The sequence below is a fragment of the Drosophila rhopaloa genome, unplaced genomic scaffold (assembly GCF_018152115.1).
Source record: "Drosophila rhopaloa isolate 14029-0021.01 unplaced genomic scaffold, ASM1815211v1 contig_163, whole genome shotgun sequence".
NCBI lineage: Eukaryota > Metazoa > Arthropoda > Insecta > Diptera > Drosophilidae > Drosophila > Drosophila rhopaloa.
The window spans coordinates 10,037,737-10,053,826 of record NW_025335043.1 but is presented as its reverse complement, the minus strand read 5'-3'; the positions used below and the strand labels follow the sequence as shown (position 1 = coordinate 10,053,826).

Below are 16,090 nucleotides of genomic sequence, written 5' to 3'. Positions count from 1 at the left end.
TTGGCTGAATTTAAGCAAAAAATGATTAAAAAATTCACTCAAGTTTCTGTTTCTTGATCAAAACCCAGGGAAGAAACTTTAATATTTGAAATAAAAATGTATTTTGCTAAAATAATGTTTAAAAAAAAACTATATCTACAAAATAACTAAATCTCTTATTTTTTGCATACCAAGTCTTTTAATTTTAACATTTTAAGACAACGTTTTACGACTCATTCAGAAATAGTTTAGAAATATGATCTACCATTTGGTATTAAAGTATAATTGGTATTTTAAAATTTGAAGTCGTTGAACAAATATTTTTCAATTTAGATTGCTAACTGAGCTAAGATTGGTGATGCTATGTCATTATCCGATCCAGTTTATTTAATCAATTTCAGTCAGCTGATTCAATTTTTACCTCTGCTGAAATGTGACTAAGACAATCCCTTCTGGGCTTTTAAAATAATCTACTCATGTAAGAACAAGAAAACAGCGGTTTTGAACTTGTCTTTTACTTTTATTTATTGCAAATTTTGTGAAAATTAAGATGTTTGAAATTTTGCGTTGGTGCATCATGAGATTTATAAAGGGAGGTATTCCTTTGTGGGCTCCTCTACTTCAGGTAAATGCTGGGATAACTGGCTCCTCCCCAGACCTCCGGCTCGTACCAACCCGCACTGCTGCCGGCGTAGCCCAGTGGGGCATAGGATATCGAGGTGGCAGGGGCATAGGCCGCCTTGAGGAGCGGAGTGTGGTCCACAATGGGTCGCCAGTAGGGACGCTTCTCGTGCACCACCGTGGAACTCTGGTGGGAAACGGCGGCGGGCAGGGCATAACTTTCATATCCCACCACACTGGGAGCATATTCCACGTGCTCGTAGCTGGGCAAATAACTAGGGCGAGCCTGGATCAGGGCAGCCATCAGTCCGCACAAAAGAAACACCTAAATAAGAGTCATATTACTATAGATACTCCTTTCTACTTTGATATCGTGGCAACTCACAACTTTGAACATCTTCGCTGGGGGAACTCTGCAACAATGTTTGGCAGTTGAAGAAGTCACCCGGGTTTTATACAACCCCGACCAAGGGAATTGGCTTCTTTACGTTAGAATTGGCACAAACAATCGAGCCATCATCTCAAATTTGCCTGTCTTTTTTTTTTCTTAGCTGTGCTTGTGTTTTCTGCGTTTTTCCTCAACCATATTCCCAGGCCCAGATGGCTCATTAGTGACCCATTTGGGCGTAACTGAGCGAGCGGCTTGGACCGAGGCGAGGCTGAAAGCGAAATAGGCAAATAAACAAGCCACCCACAAATGATACCTGCTGTAGCACCCACACCCACCAAATCCACTTTGGGTTCCTGTTCATTTCTTCTACTTGACTGAGCCAGATGTGGGACAGCATTCCAGCCATTAGCATAACTAACAGGCCAACTCTTTTCAGCCCGATTGACTGAGTTTTCCCGACTATTTTTGGGTGCCACCAACGCAAGTCGTATACCAAACACCATATGTCGTATATGGCCCATTTTGCCATTTTGCACGCCAAGATTCCCAGCCCATTTGAAGCGACCTTGGCTCTAATTTAATTAAGAAGAAAAACCGAAGCAGAAATGAGAAAAAAAATGCCCACAATGAGCTTGTTCAGAAGCGAGAGATACATATAACATGGCGCTGACAGGCCCCGAAACGATTTAATCATTGGCCAAGTTGCTCTTATTGTTGGCATACATGGCTGCTGCTACTGCAGAATGCCATTGTTACTGGATTCGGTCCACTTTGACTTTTGTGCCCCCCAGTCTTCGCCTTTGGTCTTGGTCAGCTTGAAAGTGTAAATCACTGGAGTGTTTAGCAGCAGTTGGCATAAGTCTTTGACTTGCACTTACCGCCGGGTGTAATATGTTTAGCTGCACAAATAAATAGCGAGATAAATAAGAAACAAACGAGAACGAAAGCTATCTTTGGCAAGTCGAAGCTTAAATACCCTTCCAGTCACACCCAAAATTTACAGCGAGTACTGCCCCTATGTATAATACTGTCTATAAGTCTATTTGTTAATTTGTTTTCTCAAATCAATTTGCAGAAATCAGACATTCTTTTGGCTGTGCGTTGTATTTTGCCGCAATTAGAACAAAACAATCTTTAGAAAAGGGCAAAATCCTTAAAAAAACACAAATAAATCTTCGGTTTTTTGATGAAAAGCCCAAAAAATAATGGTCATATAATGGAGTGTCATACCTCGTTGAATTCGTTATAAAATTTCCTATCGATTGGCATTCACAGCTTAAAAATTTCATTTTGGCCCAATTTTCCCAAAAATAGATGACTTAACCACTTATAAAAAATGCAAAAATCGTTAAAAAAATAAATTTTTCCAAAACAACCTGGAATCGAAAGTTTAGGTCCTCAGCTGCATAAAATAGGTATTCTTTTCGCTGTGCGTCGTATTTTGGCTTAGTTATAAAAAAACAAACTTTTTTAATGACCAAAATGCGGCAAAATCTACTTAAGTTTTGGGTTTTTTAAACAAACCCCCTGAAAATAATGGTCCAATGCTGGAATGTCATACCTCGTTGAACTCGTTATAAAATTTCCTATCGATTGGGATTCACAGCTTGAAAATTTTATTTTGGCCGAATTTTCCCGAAAATAGATGATGTTACCCCTTATAAAAAATGCAAAAATCGTTAAAAAAATAAATTTTTCCAAACCAACCTGGAATCGAAAGTTTAGGTCCTCCGCTGCATAAAATAGGTATTCTTTTCGCTGTGCGTCGTATTTTGGCTTAGTTATAAAAAAACAAACTTTTTTAATGACCAAAATGCGGCAAAATCTACTTAAGTTTTGGGTTTTTTAAACAAACCCCCTGAAAATAATGGTCCAATGCTGGAATGTCATACCTCGTTGAACTCGTTATAAAATTTCCTATCGATTGGGATTCACAGCTTGAAAATTTTATTTTGGCCGAATTTTCACAAAAATAGATGATGTAACCCCTTATAAAAAATGCCAAAATCGGTAAAAAATTAAATTTTTCCAAATCAAACTGAATTTGACAGTTTAGGTCTTCAGCTGCTTAGAAAAATTATTTATTTGGCTGTGAGTCTTATTTTGGCTGAATTTGAACAAAAAGTCCTAAAAAATATCAAAACCCTGGGAAGAAATGGTCATATGCTATCATACCTCTTTTAATTCGTTATACAATTTCCAATCGACTAGCATTTTATTACTGACCAAAATTAATATAAATCTAACTTGACCCAGTTATGCATGAAAACTTTTAAGCCCTCTTCAAAGGTATAATAAATAAGTAGACAATGTAAACTACTGACTTCTCCCATTTCGACCAATTCTTGGTTGTTGTCAAATAACTTTAAAAATTTCCTAAGAAATACTTGTCTACTTTTGAGCTGCGGTCTCAAAAATGAAGCTTGAATTTTAAGCTTTTACTAGCTTATTCAAGCTTTGTCTTTTTACTTAACCCATGATTGCCGATAAGCAGTTTTTGAACGACATACGATTTGGTTTTCTAGGAAATACCTAATCAATGGGGAATTTCTTACAATCAATTAGGCCTGACCAATCAATTCATTTAATGTCTTTAATTTGGCCTAAGTTAGTAAGGTCTTGTGGCTTAACTGCATAAGGAAATGAATGTTTCCACGAAGAACTTAAGCCCCAGCTAATCCACTTTTCCAACACAATTCCATACACAATTCCATACACAATCCCCCAGTAATTGGAATATTGACAAATGGACAAGCGTTTTTAATAGTCTGGCTAACAGAAATTGACTGTGTCCATTGGGACTGAGTCGAGTCTGCATTTGTATCTGTATATATGAGCTTGTCAGCATGAAACATGCAACTTAATTAGCTGTGCTAACCAAAGTTGGGTCTAAGATTTTTTGTTGTAATTATTGGTGCAAAGTAGCAACACTCTTAGCTGGCCTTATCTGCTCGTTATCGGTGGGACTCAGTTTGGCCTGGCTGAAACAGCATTGAAAATCGCTCATACGCCATGTAATTAGATCTGTAATAGCCACATCCGCCTGCAGGGTAAACGTTTGGGAAATGCCTGGTTTGGCCAGTTCTTGCGCCGCCTTCGAGTTTTTCTGTCAGCGCGTTTTTGTGGGGCGTGTGATCTGCATTGTCTTATTAATTTTAATGACTGAATTATACAAAACTCGACGCACAAGCAACTTTTTGCCGGTTGCAGCTTGCCAAACTCCAGAGCGCCAACAACTTCCTTGATTACACACAGAATTCGAAGTAGTTTTGTCTGCTAGGCGTTGTTGTTCTCAAATCGAATTCGTTTTGGTTTTGTTTTCTTGTAGTTATTTCGTTTTTTTTTTAATGTAATTTACGTACATGAATTTAATGTTTAGCTGCGGCTATCATTAAGTCTAATTGACTTTTTATCGCTTATTGTGTTCCCAGCTCATTTTTGCTTTTGTTTGTGAGAAATCCAAAGCAGAGCGAACTTGATCATGGCTAGCAGTTCATAAAGAGCGACCTAGGGATGGAAAAATATCTTTGTGTTGAGTTTATTTTAGTTGGATTATTGGTAATTTAAGACATACAGAGTATGGAATTAAAAATAGAGACTACTGTTGAAAAAGAAGGAGACGATGGCGCCTGAAAATGAAATAAAATGTTGCCTAAACTTTCTTTACTAAATCTCGTGATTGATTGATTTACCACCTCTAACTTAGATATAGATACTGCCCTCACAGGTGTGCAATCATGCTTGGATCTTGCCAAGTAATTTGATTTCAGCACAAGTTCAGGGTGAGTAACCAAACAAGTCACCGAATTGCTCTAGAACAATCTCAAATCAGACAGACAATAAGTGGTGGCAAAAAGTGAAAGTCAAATTAGATGCATTAGAACCTACTGGAGTGCTAAAACAATAGGTATAAAATCATGTAGAAAAGGGGAACGCGCAGTGCGCACCCACACGAGAACCAAATTCAATTAAAAAACACTAATCGAGTAACGAATTATTTGGACAACCCCTCGCATAAATCTCCGCAACTGGGAGTCAAACGATTTGCATACAATTTGGCGACACACAACTTTAATTTACGAGCGCCAAAAGGGGCGTGACTTGTTTAACGTGCTGTTTTTATTGTTGCAACTCAAATTCGAGACACTGAGCTCCGATTTAACTACTTAATTATGAAGCAGATTTCGGTGTATTTGCATTGGCGGCCAGTGAAGCTGTCAAATGATCTGTGACCAAAATAGTTTGAACATGCTGCAGGTTGATCAAAACAACAAGTATGCTACAAAAACAAATGCTTTGCGTGCCAAGAGCCGAATTGCGCAATGTCCCCCGTACAAAAAGAACTTCAAAGCAAAATGAAACCAACTTTGCAAATGATAATTGTTGGCCCAACCTCGAGTCGAAGGTAAAAAAAACAGCTCTGGCTTAGTGTAGTAGCCAAAAGAATGGTGGTAAAAGAGGGGGAGGATGGGGTTAATCCACCTTAGCTCGCTTTAATTCCATTAATGAAAACTCAGCTCTCTGTCGGCGAGTGTGTTTCTAGAGCTTTTCACAGCGGTGCCCGCCTGACATTTGCTTTATCGAAGGTGGAAAAACAAAGCGTTGATTGGTACCCTAGAAGCATAATCACGGAATGATATTTCAGACCCATTAAAAAATAACTGAAGCCAATCTAAGTTCCATATGATTTTAGTAGTTTAACTGTTTAATAATTTTCTAGATGAATATAAGTTAGACTTGAAAGATTATATAGTCTATAGGCATTTATTTTGTTACATATAAAATTGTCTCCAAGTTAAATTATAAAAACTTGTTCAGACAGTTAATAATAAGTTAATAACCCAACTAATTATACAAAAAACAGTAGCTTAAAATCCCTCTAAAGCTTCACATTTATTTGATCTTATTTTTGGAAGGTTTCCAGGGTAATTTACATTCACAAATTAGATTTTTTGTTGGTATTAATCATTATAAAACGAGTAATTGTCGGTGTTTTCGCTGTACACATTGTAATGTGCACGACATTGTGACAAAGGCTGGGGTAAGCACGACCTTGACCGAGTGGCGTCCAACATGTGGTATACTTAATACTTAATTGGCCACACTCGAGTCGCACAGCCAACGATCCGCAGATGGGAGTCAGCAGCAGGCTTTATGGGATATGGTATGCAAATTGGCATCCACCCAACCGACAATTATGCAAAACTATAACAAATTAAATAATAACTTTTTGCGGTCACATGGTGGCCAAATCAAATGCAAGTTAGCCGAACTAATCACCTATGCTCTGTTTGCCAAATTCCAGACCTCCAGACTTGTGAAATTTCCTTTAGCCAGAATTCGCCAGACAAATTTCAGGTCCGACTATTTCCCCAGAAAAGTCGCATAAATCATGAAAGGAAAAAATATTGAGCGGAGCCGCGAGTAGTTGAGTTTGGAAAATTGACGGCTTTTAATTTCGACTTTTGAATGATTTGTTGGCAATCAAAGTATTTTGGGCGTCGCTTGGGAAATGCGAATCCAAATCAGAGTCGAGTGCATGGATGTTGCCCAATGTCAGTCATACAGAATGCAATTGGGAGGCCATTAAAATGCAATTACAGGCTAGGTGGTCAGCTGCAATCGGAACCAGAGCCAACCTAAAAACCCAAGTCAAAACCACCGAGTGGGTGGCAGTTTTGGTTTCTGTGGCTGCGGATCGATCGATAGCCACGCAATTTGGCATCCTGTTTGGTGTCAATCAAGCCGCCTTCGATTTAGATTTATGCGACAATTTGGCTAGCATTTGCATAACGCCGCGGGTCGAAATCACGAGGTGTTGGCTTTTGGTGAAGGGTTCGGTTTAGTTTTGAGATTTGACTTGCTCTAAGCCCCGTTGATATGCAGATTGTCCATTCGGGTCCAATCAGCAATCAGATGCCCAGGGTCAAAGCCAAAGAATTGTCGCCATCGTAATTGTTAATTGATTTATGGGCCATAAACTTTAAGTCGCGCTTTGTTCGCCCTCTGAGAATTTCGGACTTTTGATACAAAACACCGATTCAAGGCCCGAAACATACATTTTGCAATTCTTTTCACGCCTCGTGTTCTGACTGATCTTGTGTGATATGATTTCAGAGCTGCCTAGGAATTAAGCATGGCTATTAGGAAATCTGGCAGGCCATTCGAAATGCAGGCAAATATGATTTACCTCTGTTTTCAATCGATTCGGCTCCCTCCACCCAAGTTACGCATGCGCCATGTGCGCGATAACAAATCAGTTAAAAATTAATGCATGCAAAATATAGGCGAACCAGCTGCCGCTTATTGGCCACCGACTGACCAACTGCACCAATCTCCACTTTATGTTTGTCAGTTATTAAAGTGAGTAATTTTTCATGGACCGCTTGAGTTTATTTGGTGCGTGGAGAGGCAGCTCCGATTGACCATTTGCATGTGAGCAACAGCATTTTCCACACCTACGGATCTCCATATCTGTAATGAGCTGTCAGTCAGTCAGTCAGCTGGTCGAGCTGATTGATAATCAAGTGCGTGTTAGCATTTAGAAAGGATTTACAGATCAGTAATCGGATAACCGATATGCCTAACAGGCTTAAAGGCTTTTACTACTACTTTAAAAAGTATATCAGACAGGGATATAAAATTAAATAAGACAAGTATTTATTTAATTAGACAGGCAATCAGAAAATCATTATAAATGACTTGGTAACGAAACTTAACTTAATAAAAAACTTAACAAAAAACAAGAAAGAAAAGCTAACTTCGGGCGGAGCCGAAGTTGATATACCCTTGCAGAATATTCTGTAAATTATATTCTCCAAAATTATTCATATGATGCAATCTTAATACTCATAAAAAATCCCAACTTCCTAACTTTAAAAACACCAAAGTTATGGCATTTCCAATCGTTCAGTTATATGGCAGCTATAGGATATAGTCGGCCGATCCTTATGAAATTTGATAGGTTGGATTGATTGGTTAAAAATAGAACCCATAGAAAATCCCAACTTCCTAACTTAACAAAAACCAAAGTTGTGGCATTTCCGATCAATCAGTTATATGGTGGCTATAGGATATAGTCGGCCGATCCTTATGAAATTTGGTAGTTCGGATTGATAGGCCAAATATAACACCCATAGAAAATCCCAACTTCCTAACTTCACAAACACCAAAGTTATGGCATTTCCGATCAATCAGTTATATGGCAGCTATAGGATATAGTCGGCCGATCTTTATGAAATTTGGTAGGTCGGATTGATTGGCCAAATATAAAACCCATATAAAATTCCAACTTCCTAACTTAACAAACAGCAGAGTTATGGCATTTCCGATCAATCAGTTATATGGCAGCTATAGGATATAGTCGGCCGATCCCGGCCGTTCCGACTTATATACTGCGTGCAAAGGAAAGAAGGGTGTGTGCAAAGTTTCAATTCGATATCTTTAAAACTGAGAGACTAGTTCGCGTAGAAACAGACAGACGGACAGACAGACGGACAGACAGACGGACAGACAGACGGACAGACGGACAGACGGACAGACGGACATGGCTATATCAACTCAGGAGGTGATCCTGATCAAGAATATATATACTTTATAGGGTCGGAGATGTCTCCTTCACTGCGTTGCACACTTTTGACCAAAATTATAATACCCTCTGCAAGGGTATAAAAACTATCACACAGAACCAGATTTAGCAGTAGAATTTTCTCAGCTGGAAACCGCTAGAAAACAATTGTCCATTTCCACGCTAAAATGAATGGAAATATAAAAATTTCCGTTACAAAAAAAAAAGCCAACAATAGCTGACAAAAACACAGAAAATACAAATTGAATTAAATGCCCAAAGAGGAGGTTTTCCATGAAAAGCTGGGATACGGTGGCTCAAAAGTTGGCGGTGGGTCTCTGAGCCAAAGTCGCCGCGTGACTGATCTCTTTCGCGATCTGCTGGTCGGCCAATGCACAAAGCTTCGGGCGTGTTTGCTCTCCCTCTCAGTCGCTCTTTGGGCCAAGATTTGTCAGAATATTTCTCATGTTGCGGGTATAAATAACAGGCAACTTGAGACGTCCAAGCATAGCACACTCAGCTCTTCAGTCAAGAAGTCAAAGCAACCCAAGACCAGCAAAATGTTCAAACTGGTAAGGCGAGGACTCAAAAGGATACCCACGATATTGGAGATTATTAACTGAGTTTTGTTCCGCAGATTGCCCTCATCTCTGCCCTGTGCGCCGTGGCCAATGCCGGAGTGATTTCGCCTTATAGCCATGGCTATGGACTGGGATACGGTGCTGCACTGGCTCCGGCTTATGCCGCTCCGGCCGTGATTGCCCACGCCCCGATCATCAAGAGCTACGCCACACCCATTGTGGCCCATCACCCGGTGGCCACGTCGTATGCCAACACCTACAAGGTGGCCACCAAGGCCTACCCCGTGGTCCATGCTGCTCCTCTGGTCCATGCCGCTCCTCTGGTCCATGCCGTCCCAGCCATCCACTCCACCTCCACCTACCACGGTGCTTATGGCGGCTATGGTGGCTACGGACTGGGATACTCCGGCTACGGACACGGAGGATACCTGCACTAAGGATCTACGATATGAGATACGAACAGCCCCCGTTGACGACCCCTGAATTGAGTTATTCCAGCGGATAATTCGCATTTTGCTGCCGTCAAAGTGTTGAATTTGCATTTCGTAGTCAGAGGCAGAAAAATATCGGGTCTATTCCCATAATTGTGTACAAAAACCCCTTAAATCCCAGAAACCCACTTAGAGACAGAGACACTTAGAGAAATAAGGATCACTAACGGGAGGCGGCGAGAGCGAGAGATTGACGGAAGGATCAAGTTTCGTTGATTTTGCTAGCACGGTGCAACTCAGTGCACTTGTGCACTTCAACACTTTCTGTAAATAAACGATAAATGACTCTAAAACGAATATAATTGTTTTCTTATTTTTTTGTTTAATGAATCCATAAAAGGAAATCTTCCAAACATTACTGTTCTAATGGGTTTCAAAGTTTAACCCTTTGAAAAATGGAAATGTTTGGTTTTACCTCGTCTTTTAGAATAAAGCGAATGAAAATCCTAGAATATAGGAAGTTCCTTTTAAATTTATTTTGATGGAATAACTATTGACTTTTCAAATTCTAGATGCTTTTTAGAATTCATAGTTTAGTATATATAGATATAAAAATTGTATAATTATATAGAGCAATTTGTTTTTGATTAATTCTCGACACTGATACTGAATGAAAAAATATTCAATAAAGAATCTGGGGTAGTTAAGTGTGAACTGCAAAGTTCTATGAGTATTTATAAGGATTCCAGATCGAATTGCAAATCGTGGCATCACGAATATTTCACACCCAACTGCTTGTTTGCTTTTGAATCACCAAACTATTAATTCAACCGGACTATTCCCCCGAATACAACTCCCATTCAGCATTCAATTGCACTTCAAATTAATTTTACTTGAGCAACTCGCTCGATTCATATCAACGCCCGATGTGTGTTTTGAAATTTCGCAGGAAAAAGCAAAATACCGAAAAAATTGTTTTATTGCAACGCCTTGCCCAGCCCACCTGCCCCTCCGCCCCGCTGCCCCTCTGCCCCCAGGCAATTATGAATGCGGAGAGACGAAAGACTCAAGCGACAAACGCGTGCGCCTTTTCAACAGGTTGACCAGTGAAAAGTGCGTTGAAATATAGTTTTATTAATGCCTGGCCAACTGTCACAGCTAAATGCTTTTTGCCTAGTTTCGTAAGTGAAAAATTGGAGCACATCAAGAGCTGCTGAGTGGTGAATTGAGCCACTTAATTACCTTTTTAGCCGGCCAGCTGATCCTGGCCCGAAAAAACAACTATAATTCATGCGAAAATTGAAAAGTCGTGTATTGATATTTCCCTGCTGGCGGAATTTAAATCGATTTACGATTTTATTTAATAAATATCATTTCGCAAAGTGGAAATGTTGTGCTGATGGGTGGGGTTTCTAAATTTAATTCATAACGCCCATAACAATAAGCCATTGTTGGCGGCTCTTCGACCTTGACAACCATTGTGCCCAGCCATAAGTTTAATTTGTCTCAGTTCAGTTCGGCATAAATTATGTCCCCTGTTCATAAACCATATCGTAGTTATGGACTTATGAAGACAGTATTACCGTTAGCTAGTCAAGCGATAATTTGGCAACGACCTTCAGCAATTTGCAGACAAAGGTGGGCCCAACTTCTGCTTCCTACATCTCGCAGGCCATTGAATATTCATTCGAGCTCGTCGGTTGACACTAAGTGGATGCATTTTGTGGCAGGTGCTCTCGTGGCACAGTTGCAGCTCTCATGGGATTCCCACAACCTCGCAAATGCAACACACCTGTTGTTGTTTATCTACCGCACTTCAGATTGAGTGGAAATTCGCGGTTTCTCTTTGAGTTTTTTTGGTTAGCCCACGAGTATGCTAAGCTTAATTAAATTATTCAAGCAGAATCAGCATTTTGTTTTGCTCCTGTTCTGAATTATTAACAAGCCACTGGTTCGAGCCAGGGCAAAGACCCTTGACAGAATTAAGGGACAAAACATCACATCCACAGGACTTGCAATTAAAACTTGCATTGAAACCACAATCCGAGCAGGGGGAAACTGGATTCCGAGAATGGGAAATTAATTTGAAAGGGTCGGGAAAGCTGATCCCTGGCCGCAGGAACTGCACGTACTGGGAAATGCACACGTTTTCATCTTGACCTTGACCAGGACATTGACTTGAAGGGAGCAGCAACCACACACTTTCTACCATAGCTCGTAATTATTTAGTTGTTATTTCCAAGAAGGATTTGCAACCAAGCTCTTGAATGTCATTGCCTTGAGTTCAACGACTGCCCTCACTGCGTATACGCAATGTGTACCTAAGAATTATATACAAGTCGTATACGTAATATTTTATTCCTTGTCTTCGAAGTCTTCCTGTATAAAATAAATTATTGTTCTAATATTTGTAAGACATGATGGTATTATTTCTTACATACTGAACACCTTGAATAAATTTTGCTGTATGGCATTATATTTTATTTAACTCTTTATTACATATTAGTATTCCTGGATTAAATTTTCATGGATAAGAAAATATGCATATATTTAAAAATTGTAGCATATTTTCCACCCGATATACAAACTGTATGCCCAATCAATTGAGTGAATCAAATCAGCAGAAACTTCAAAAGCTTGCAACAAAGTTTTTCCGAGGGGGAGCACTCACATTTGTCGCTGGCAAACACGTGCAGCGATTTAGCTCGCATTACATTACAATGCGGCTCCAACTCGAGAGCACCTGTTGCCACCGGCGGTGGAAAATCTGTGGGAAATGGGTGGAAAATGTGTGGAACTCGCGGGGCAACCATTCGAGGGCTGGGGCTCGGGCTCAAGAGCTGGGCGTGTGCTCCACTTAGCCCGGCAAGGGAAAATCTTCGTGGAAATTCCCGCTTTTAGTGCCCGCTTTTCGGTTCAGCGAAGGTGAACATATCGATTTCTGATTTAGCCACTTTGTTATGGTAATTTCGTTAGCCACCCTTCCTGCGTTTCCCTTGTTTTTCTGTGTTGACAATTTCGATGAGCGCGTGTCGCGCATTTGGCAGCCAATTTAATTGGCCACCCGTGCGGGAATTTCGGCTGTTTACGACAGATTCTCTTGAAGATTTTATGGGAGCAGTGCCTGGCACGCGTTGCCGACTTTCGGGAGGCTTCGAGCCGCAGTAAAATGCGCTGCCAACTTTCGGGCTTTTCCCGGCTAATTGAGAGCTTCGAACCTGGCTTTGTTGGCGGCGGTAATAAATCGACTTTTAACTGGCGTGTGATATTTTGGCATTTATATTTCGGCAACGGCCATCAATCAGAGTCATAAGGCATAAAAAGGTGCCTGGAACGTGATCGCAATGGGTTTCTTGTAGCTGCCCCTGCTGCTTGGTTGTTTTTCTTCTTGGGTTTTTGTTTTTGTTTTTGCAGCTGCTGGCGGCAGTAAAAGTTTCTGCAATGGAGCACGTGCATTCATAAATGTGATCCATGGATTTGGCAAATGAAGTGCACATGCTAATGGCTTCTGTAGTGGGTTGGCCTAAGCCGTTGCTCTTATCTTGAGATAATCCGAGTGCAGCGGGGTATCATAACATTTTATGATCATTGAGAAATGCAGTGGGCGTTAATGTCCTCATGTGAAACAGAAGTTATGTATGTCAGGCTATGGATTATACTGGAGTTATTCTCATAGTATATTTTTAATCTTTCATAATAACTACCTTTTTGTAATACTGCTATTAAAAGGAAATCAGAATCTTTGTTGAGTAATCGAGGAACTCTGCTCTCTATCCACACATTCCACATGGAAAATTTTTTCAAGCATTATATTTTTTATATTTATTATATATTAGAAATCATGTCTTTGAAAATAAAAGTTTTTGTGTGTTCAAAGAAAATTGAATAGTATTATTAGACTTAAAATTAAATAAGTTTTAGATTTCAATAGCATTCTACAAAATGTGTGCAAAAATGTATAGTATGTAATCACCTTAATGAACACATTAAAATTGTTGACCACCGGCTGTGATTCGTAACCCTCCTCCGAATTTCCCTTGAGGATGGGGCATTGCAAAACTTGTCGCATGCATTTGCCGCACGATTCGCTTGTCGATTGCACGTCGTGCGCAGATCCCTTAATGGAGTTTTTACTTATCGCCTCCTCTAGTTTCCAGACCTCCTTCTCCGCCCCCGAAATCAGCATAATGTGAGCGACGCAACTCTGATCGTGGTATATAAACCTGCAATGGTCAACCAAAATCGATTCATTACGTGTGAAAGTGTCGAAGAGAAGTGACTTAATACGGAAATCGAAAACGGAAGAAAGCATTACGAGAAAAATGAGACAAATTTCAAAAGCAAGTGTATAAAGGGTGGTTTTTAAAATTGTATAACAAATTAATTTCTTATATTTAGAGTGCTTTACTATGTGTTCTGATGTGTCTTGGCTCACCCGCCTTGGGTAGCTTCTTCCATGGTCCATCGACGGTGGGCGTGCCCGTGGGAGTTCCAGTGCCAGTGCCAGTTCCGGTTCCATCTCCAGTGGCTGTTCCTACTCCAGTAGCCGTTCCTACTCCAGTAGCTGTTCCTGCTCCTGTAGCTGTTCCCGTTTCGGATACAGTGACTGTGCCGGCGGTTTATAATGTTCATCAACCATTTAATACCTATGAAACTCCACATCATTATGCTTCTGCTCCCCCTCCTGCGATCTATAAATATGCTGCAACTTATGCTGAACATCAACCTGTCATTAAATATTCCCTGGGAGCTCCAGTGACCACCACTACTACTACATATACAGGATTTGCTGCACCACCGACGGCACAATTTGCTGCACCACCGTCAGTTCAATACGCACCATCAGCTCACTTTGCAGCACCACCATCAGTTCACTTTGCAGCACCACCACCAGTTCATTTTGCACCACCACCACCTCAGTTCATAGCCAGATATGCTGCCCCGCCCACCGGTTACCAGTTTGCCGCTGCTGCCCCCTCCTACGGAAGATACAAACTCCACTTTGGGGCACCACCTCATCATTCTCCGGCCGCCGTGTATGGAGCTCCCCCCTCCACATTCAACACTCAGGGCTGGTAACTCGGGTAACAGAAACCCCAGATGGGACCCGGCTCATTATGCATAACTATGAATGATAATTTCCTCAAATTAGCAATTAATTAAATCTAAATAATGTTGTTATGTTTCGTATTATCCGCGACTCGTAAATTTATGCGCAGAACGCGCAGCGTAGCGATTAAATTATGCTTATATTAAAACATTGGACTCCGCCAATTTTTGTCCAAGGCGAGGCATGACTTTGAGAGGGCCTGAACAAAGTACTACCAGATTTGCCGCTATTAACTACAACTTTTGACCAACTGACCTAACTCAATGAATAAAAGAGAGAAGGAGCAGAGCTCTCTGATAATTGGGTCAACAGCTTGAACTTTAAAGAGCCATTCAGTAAAAGATAGACAACTTAATTACTCTACAAACATGGGTTTTGAATAAATAAATCAAGCAAGCTGATGATTTCCGCATTAAACGATTGACTATTATTTTAATAGGTGTCATATTTTACAGTTTTCGAAAAAATGTTTAACTAAAAAAAGTTGTGTGATTTGAAAAATGTGTAATAACTTTAAGAATTCACAGCGATTGAAACTCGGCTTTAAATAACTGTGACAAGAAGGAAAGCAACATTTAATAAATAAATAAATTTTAAAATATTACATCATTACACAAAGATTATCAGACGATTCAATTATAATTATATTTCTAAAAAATAAAATACAAAAATAATCAATCATTTTTAATATATTACATCATTATTCAAAGATTATCAGACGATTAAAAATATATAAATTTCTAAAAAATACAGAAATATTATCCCACCTTTAAAAGTATATCTCAACATAAATGTTACAGTTGAAAGTTATTCCCCTTTTCGTTCAGTGCTTATTAAAATTAGATGCGCATAGATTTTGACTAAGTCCCGCCGGCTGAGGTCAATCTTTGACGAGAGACCCACACAGTCAGAGCGGCAATCAAAACAGCGAGATATAGACAACAATCGGGTCTTTAGCATGCAAATCTCGCACCGCTCCGTCAAAGTCCTCCGTTTTGGTTGGGGCTAATGGCTTTTATGTTTGTGCGGCATTTCTGGCTCCTGCTGTCACATGACGCTCGATTCGATTTGTGTTTAATAAGCTCAAATGCTGTCGACATGCCTGAGGTATGCAGATAAGTTAAGAACAGTGGTGGAGCCGCAGGGGGTTGGCCAAAATACAAGTCACCTCACCCTCTTCTTCAGTGATCTCATTAAGCCGCTGCTAATTCATGTAGTTGCATAGTTCGGATGCCAATAAAAATGACCAACATTGATTTATATGCAAGGCAGCCAAATATCAATATTATCAATAGACAAAACTGCTCGGCAACAGCTCGATTGAGCCACCAACAAATAAACAAAGTAAATAAACAAAGGCAACAAAATGCCAAAAAGCTTCGTCTTGGCCTGCACTCAAGTGTTGGCCCA

At 40.1% G+C, this 16,090-nt stretch overlaps 3 protein-coding genes across 3 annotated transcripts; 2 read left to right on the top strand and 1 right to left on the bottom strand.

Annotated features, from left to right (window-relative positions):
• Positions 1–552: 552 nt before the first annotated feature.
• LOC108047381 (protein transport protein sec31) lies at positions 553–1,023 on the bottom strand. The gene is made up of 2 exons (XM_017127534.2): positions 986–1,023; positions 553–925 (listed from the first exon to the last, which is right to left on the bottom strand). The coding sequence occupies exons 1-2, from the start codon at positions 995–997 to the stop codon at positions 596–598; spliced, it is 342 nt and encodes a 113-aa protein (XP_016983023.1). The 5' UTR covers positions 998–1,023; the 3' UTR covers positions 553–595.
• An 8,056-nt stretch (positions 1,024–9,079) lies between these two features.
• On the top strand, positions 9,080–9,927 carry LOC108047373 (cuticle protein 65). The gene is made up of 2 exons (XM_017127527.2): positions 9,080–9,130; positions 9,196–9,927. Exons 1-2 carry the CDS (start codon positions 9,119–9,121, stop codon positions 9,574–9,576), a joined length of 393 nt encoding a protein of 130 aa, XP_016983016.1. The 5' UTR covers positions 9,080–9,118; the 3' UTR covers positions 9,577–9,927.
• Positions 9,928–13,835: 3,908 nt separating this feature from the next.
• LOC108051074 (extensin-1) lies at positions 13,836–15,232 on the top strand. Its single transcript, XM_017133063.2, has 2 exons — positions 13,836–13,910; positions 13,969–15,232. The coding sequence occupies exons 1-2, from the start codon at positions 13,893–13,895 to the stop codon at positions 14,647–14,649; spliced, it is 699 nt and encodes a 232-aa protein (XP_016988552.1). The 5' UTR covers positions 13,836–13,892; the 3' UTR covers positions 14,650–15,232.
• Positions 15,233–16,090: the final 858 nt, after the last annotated feature.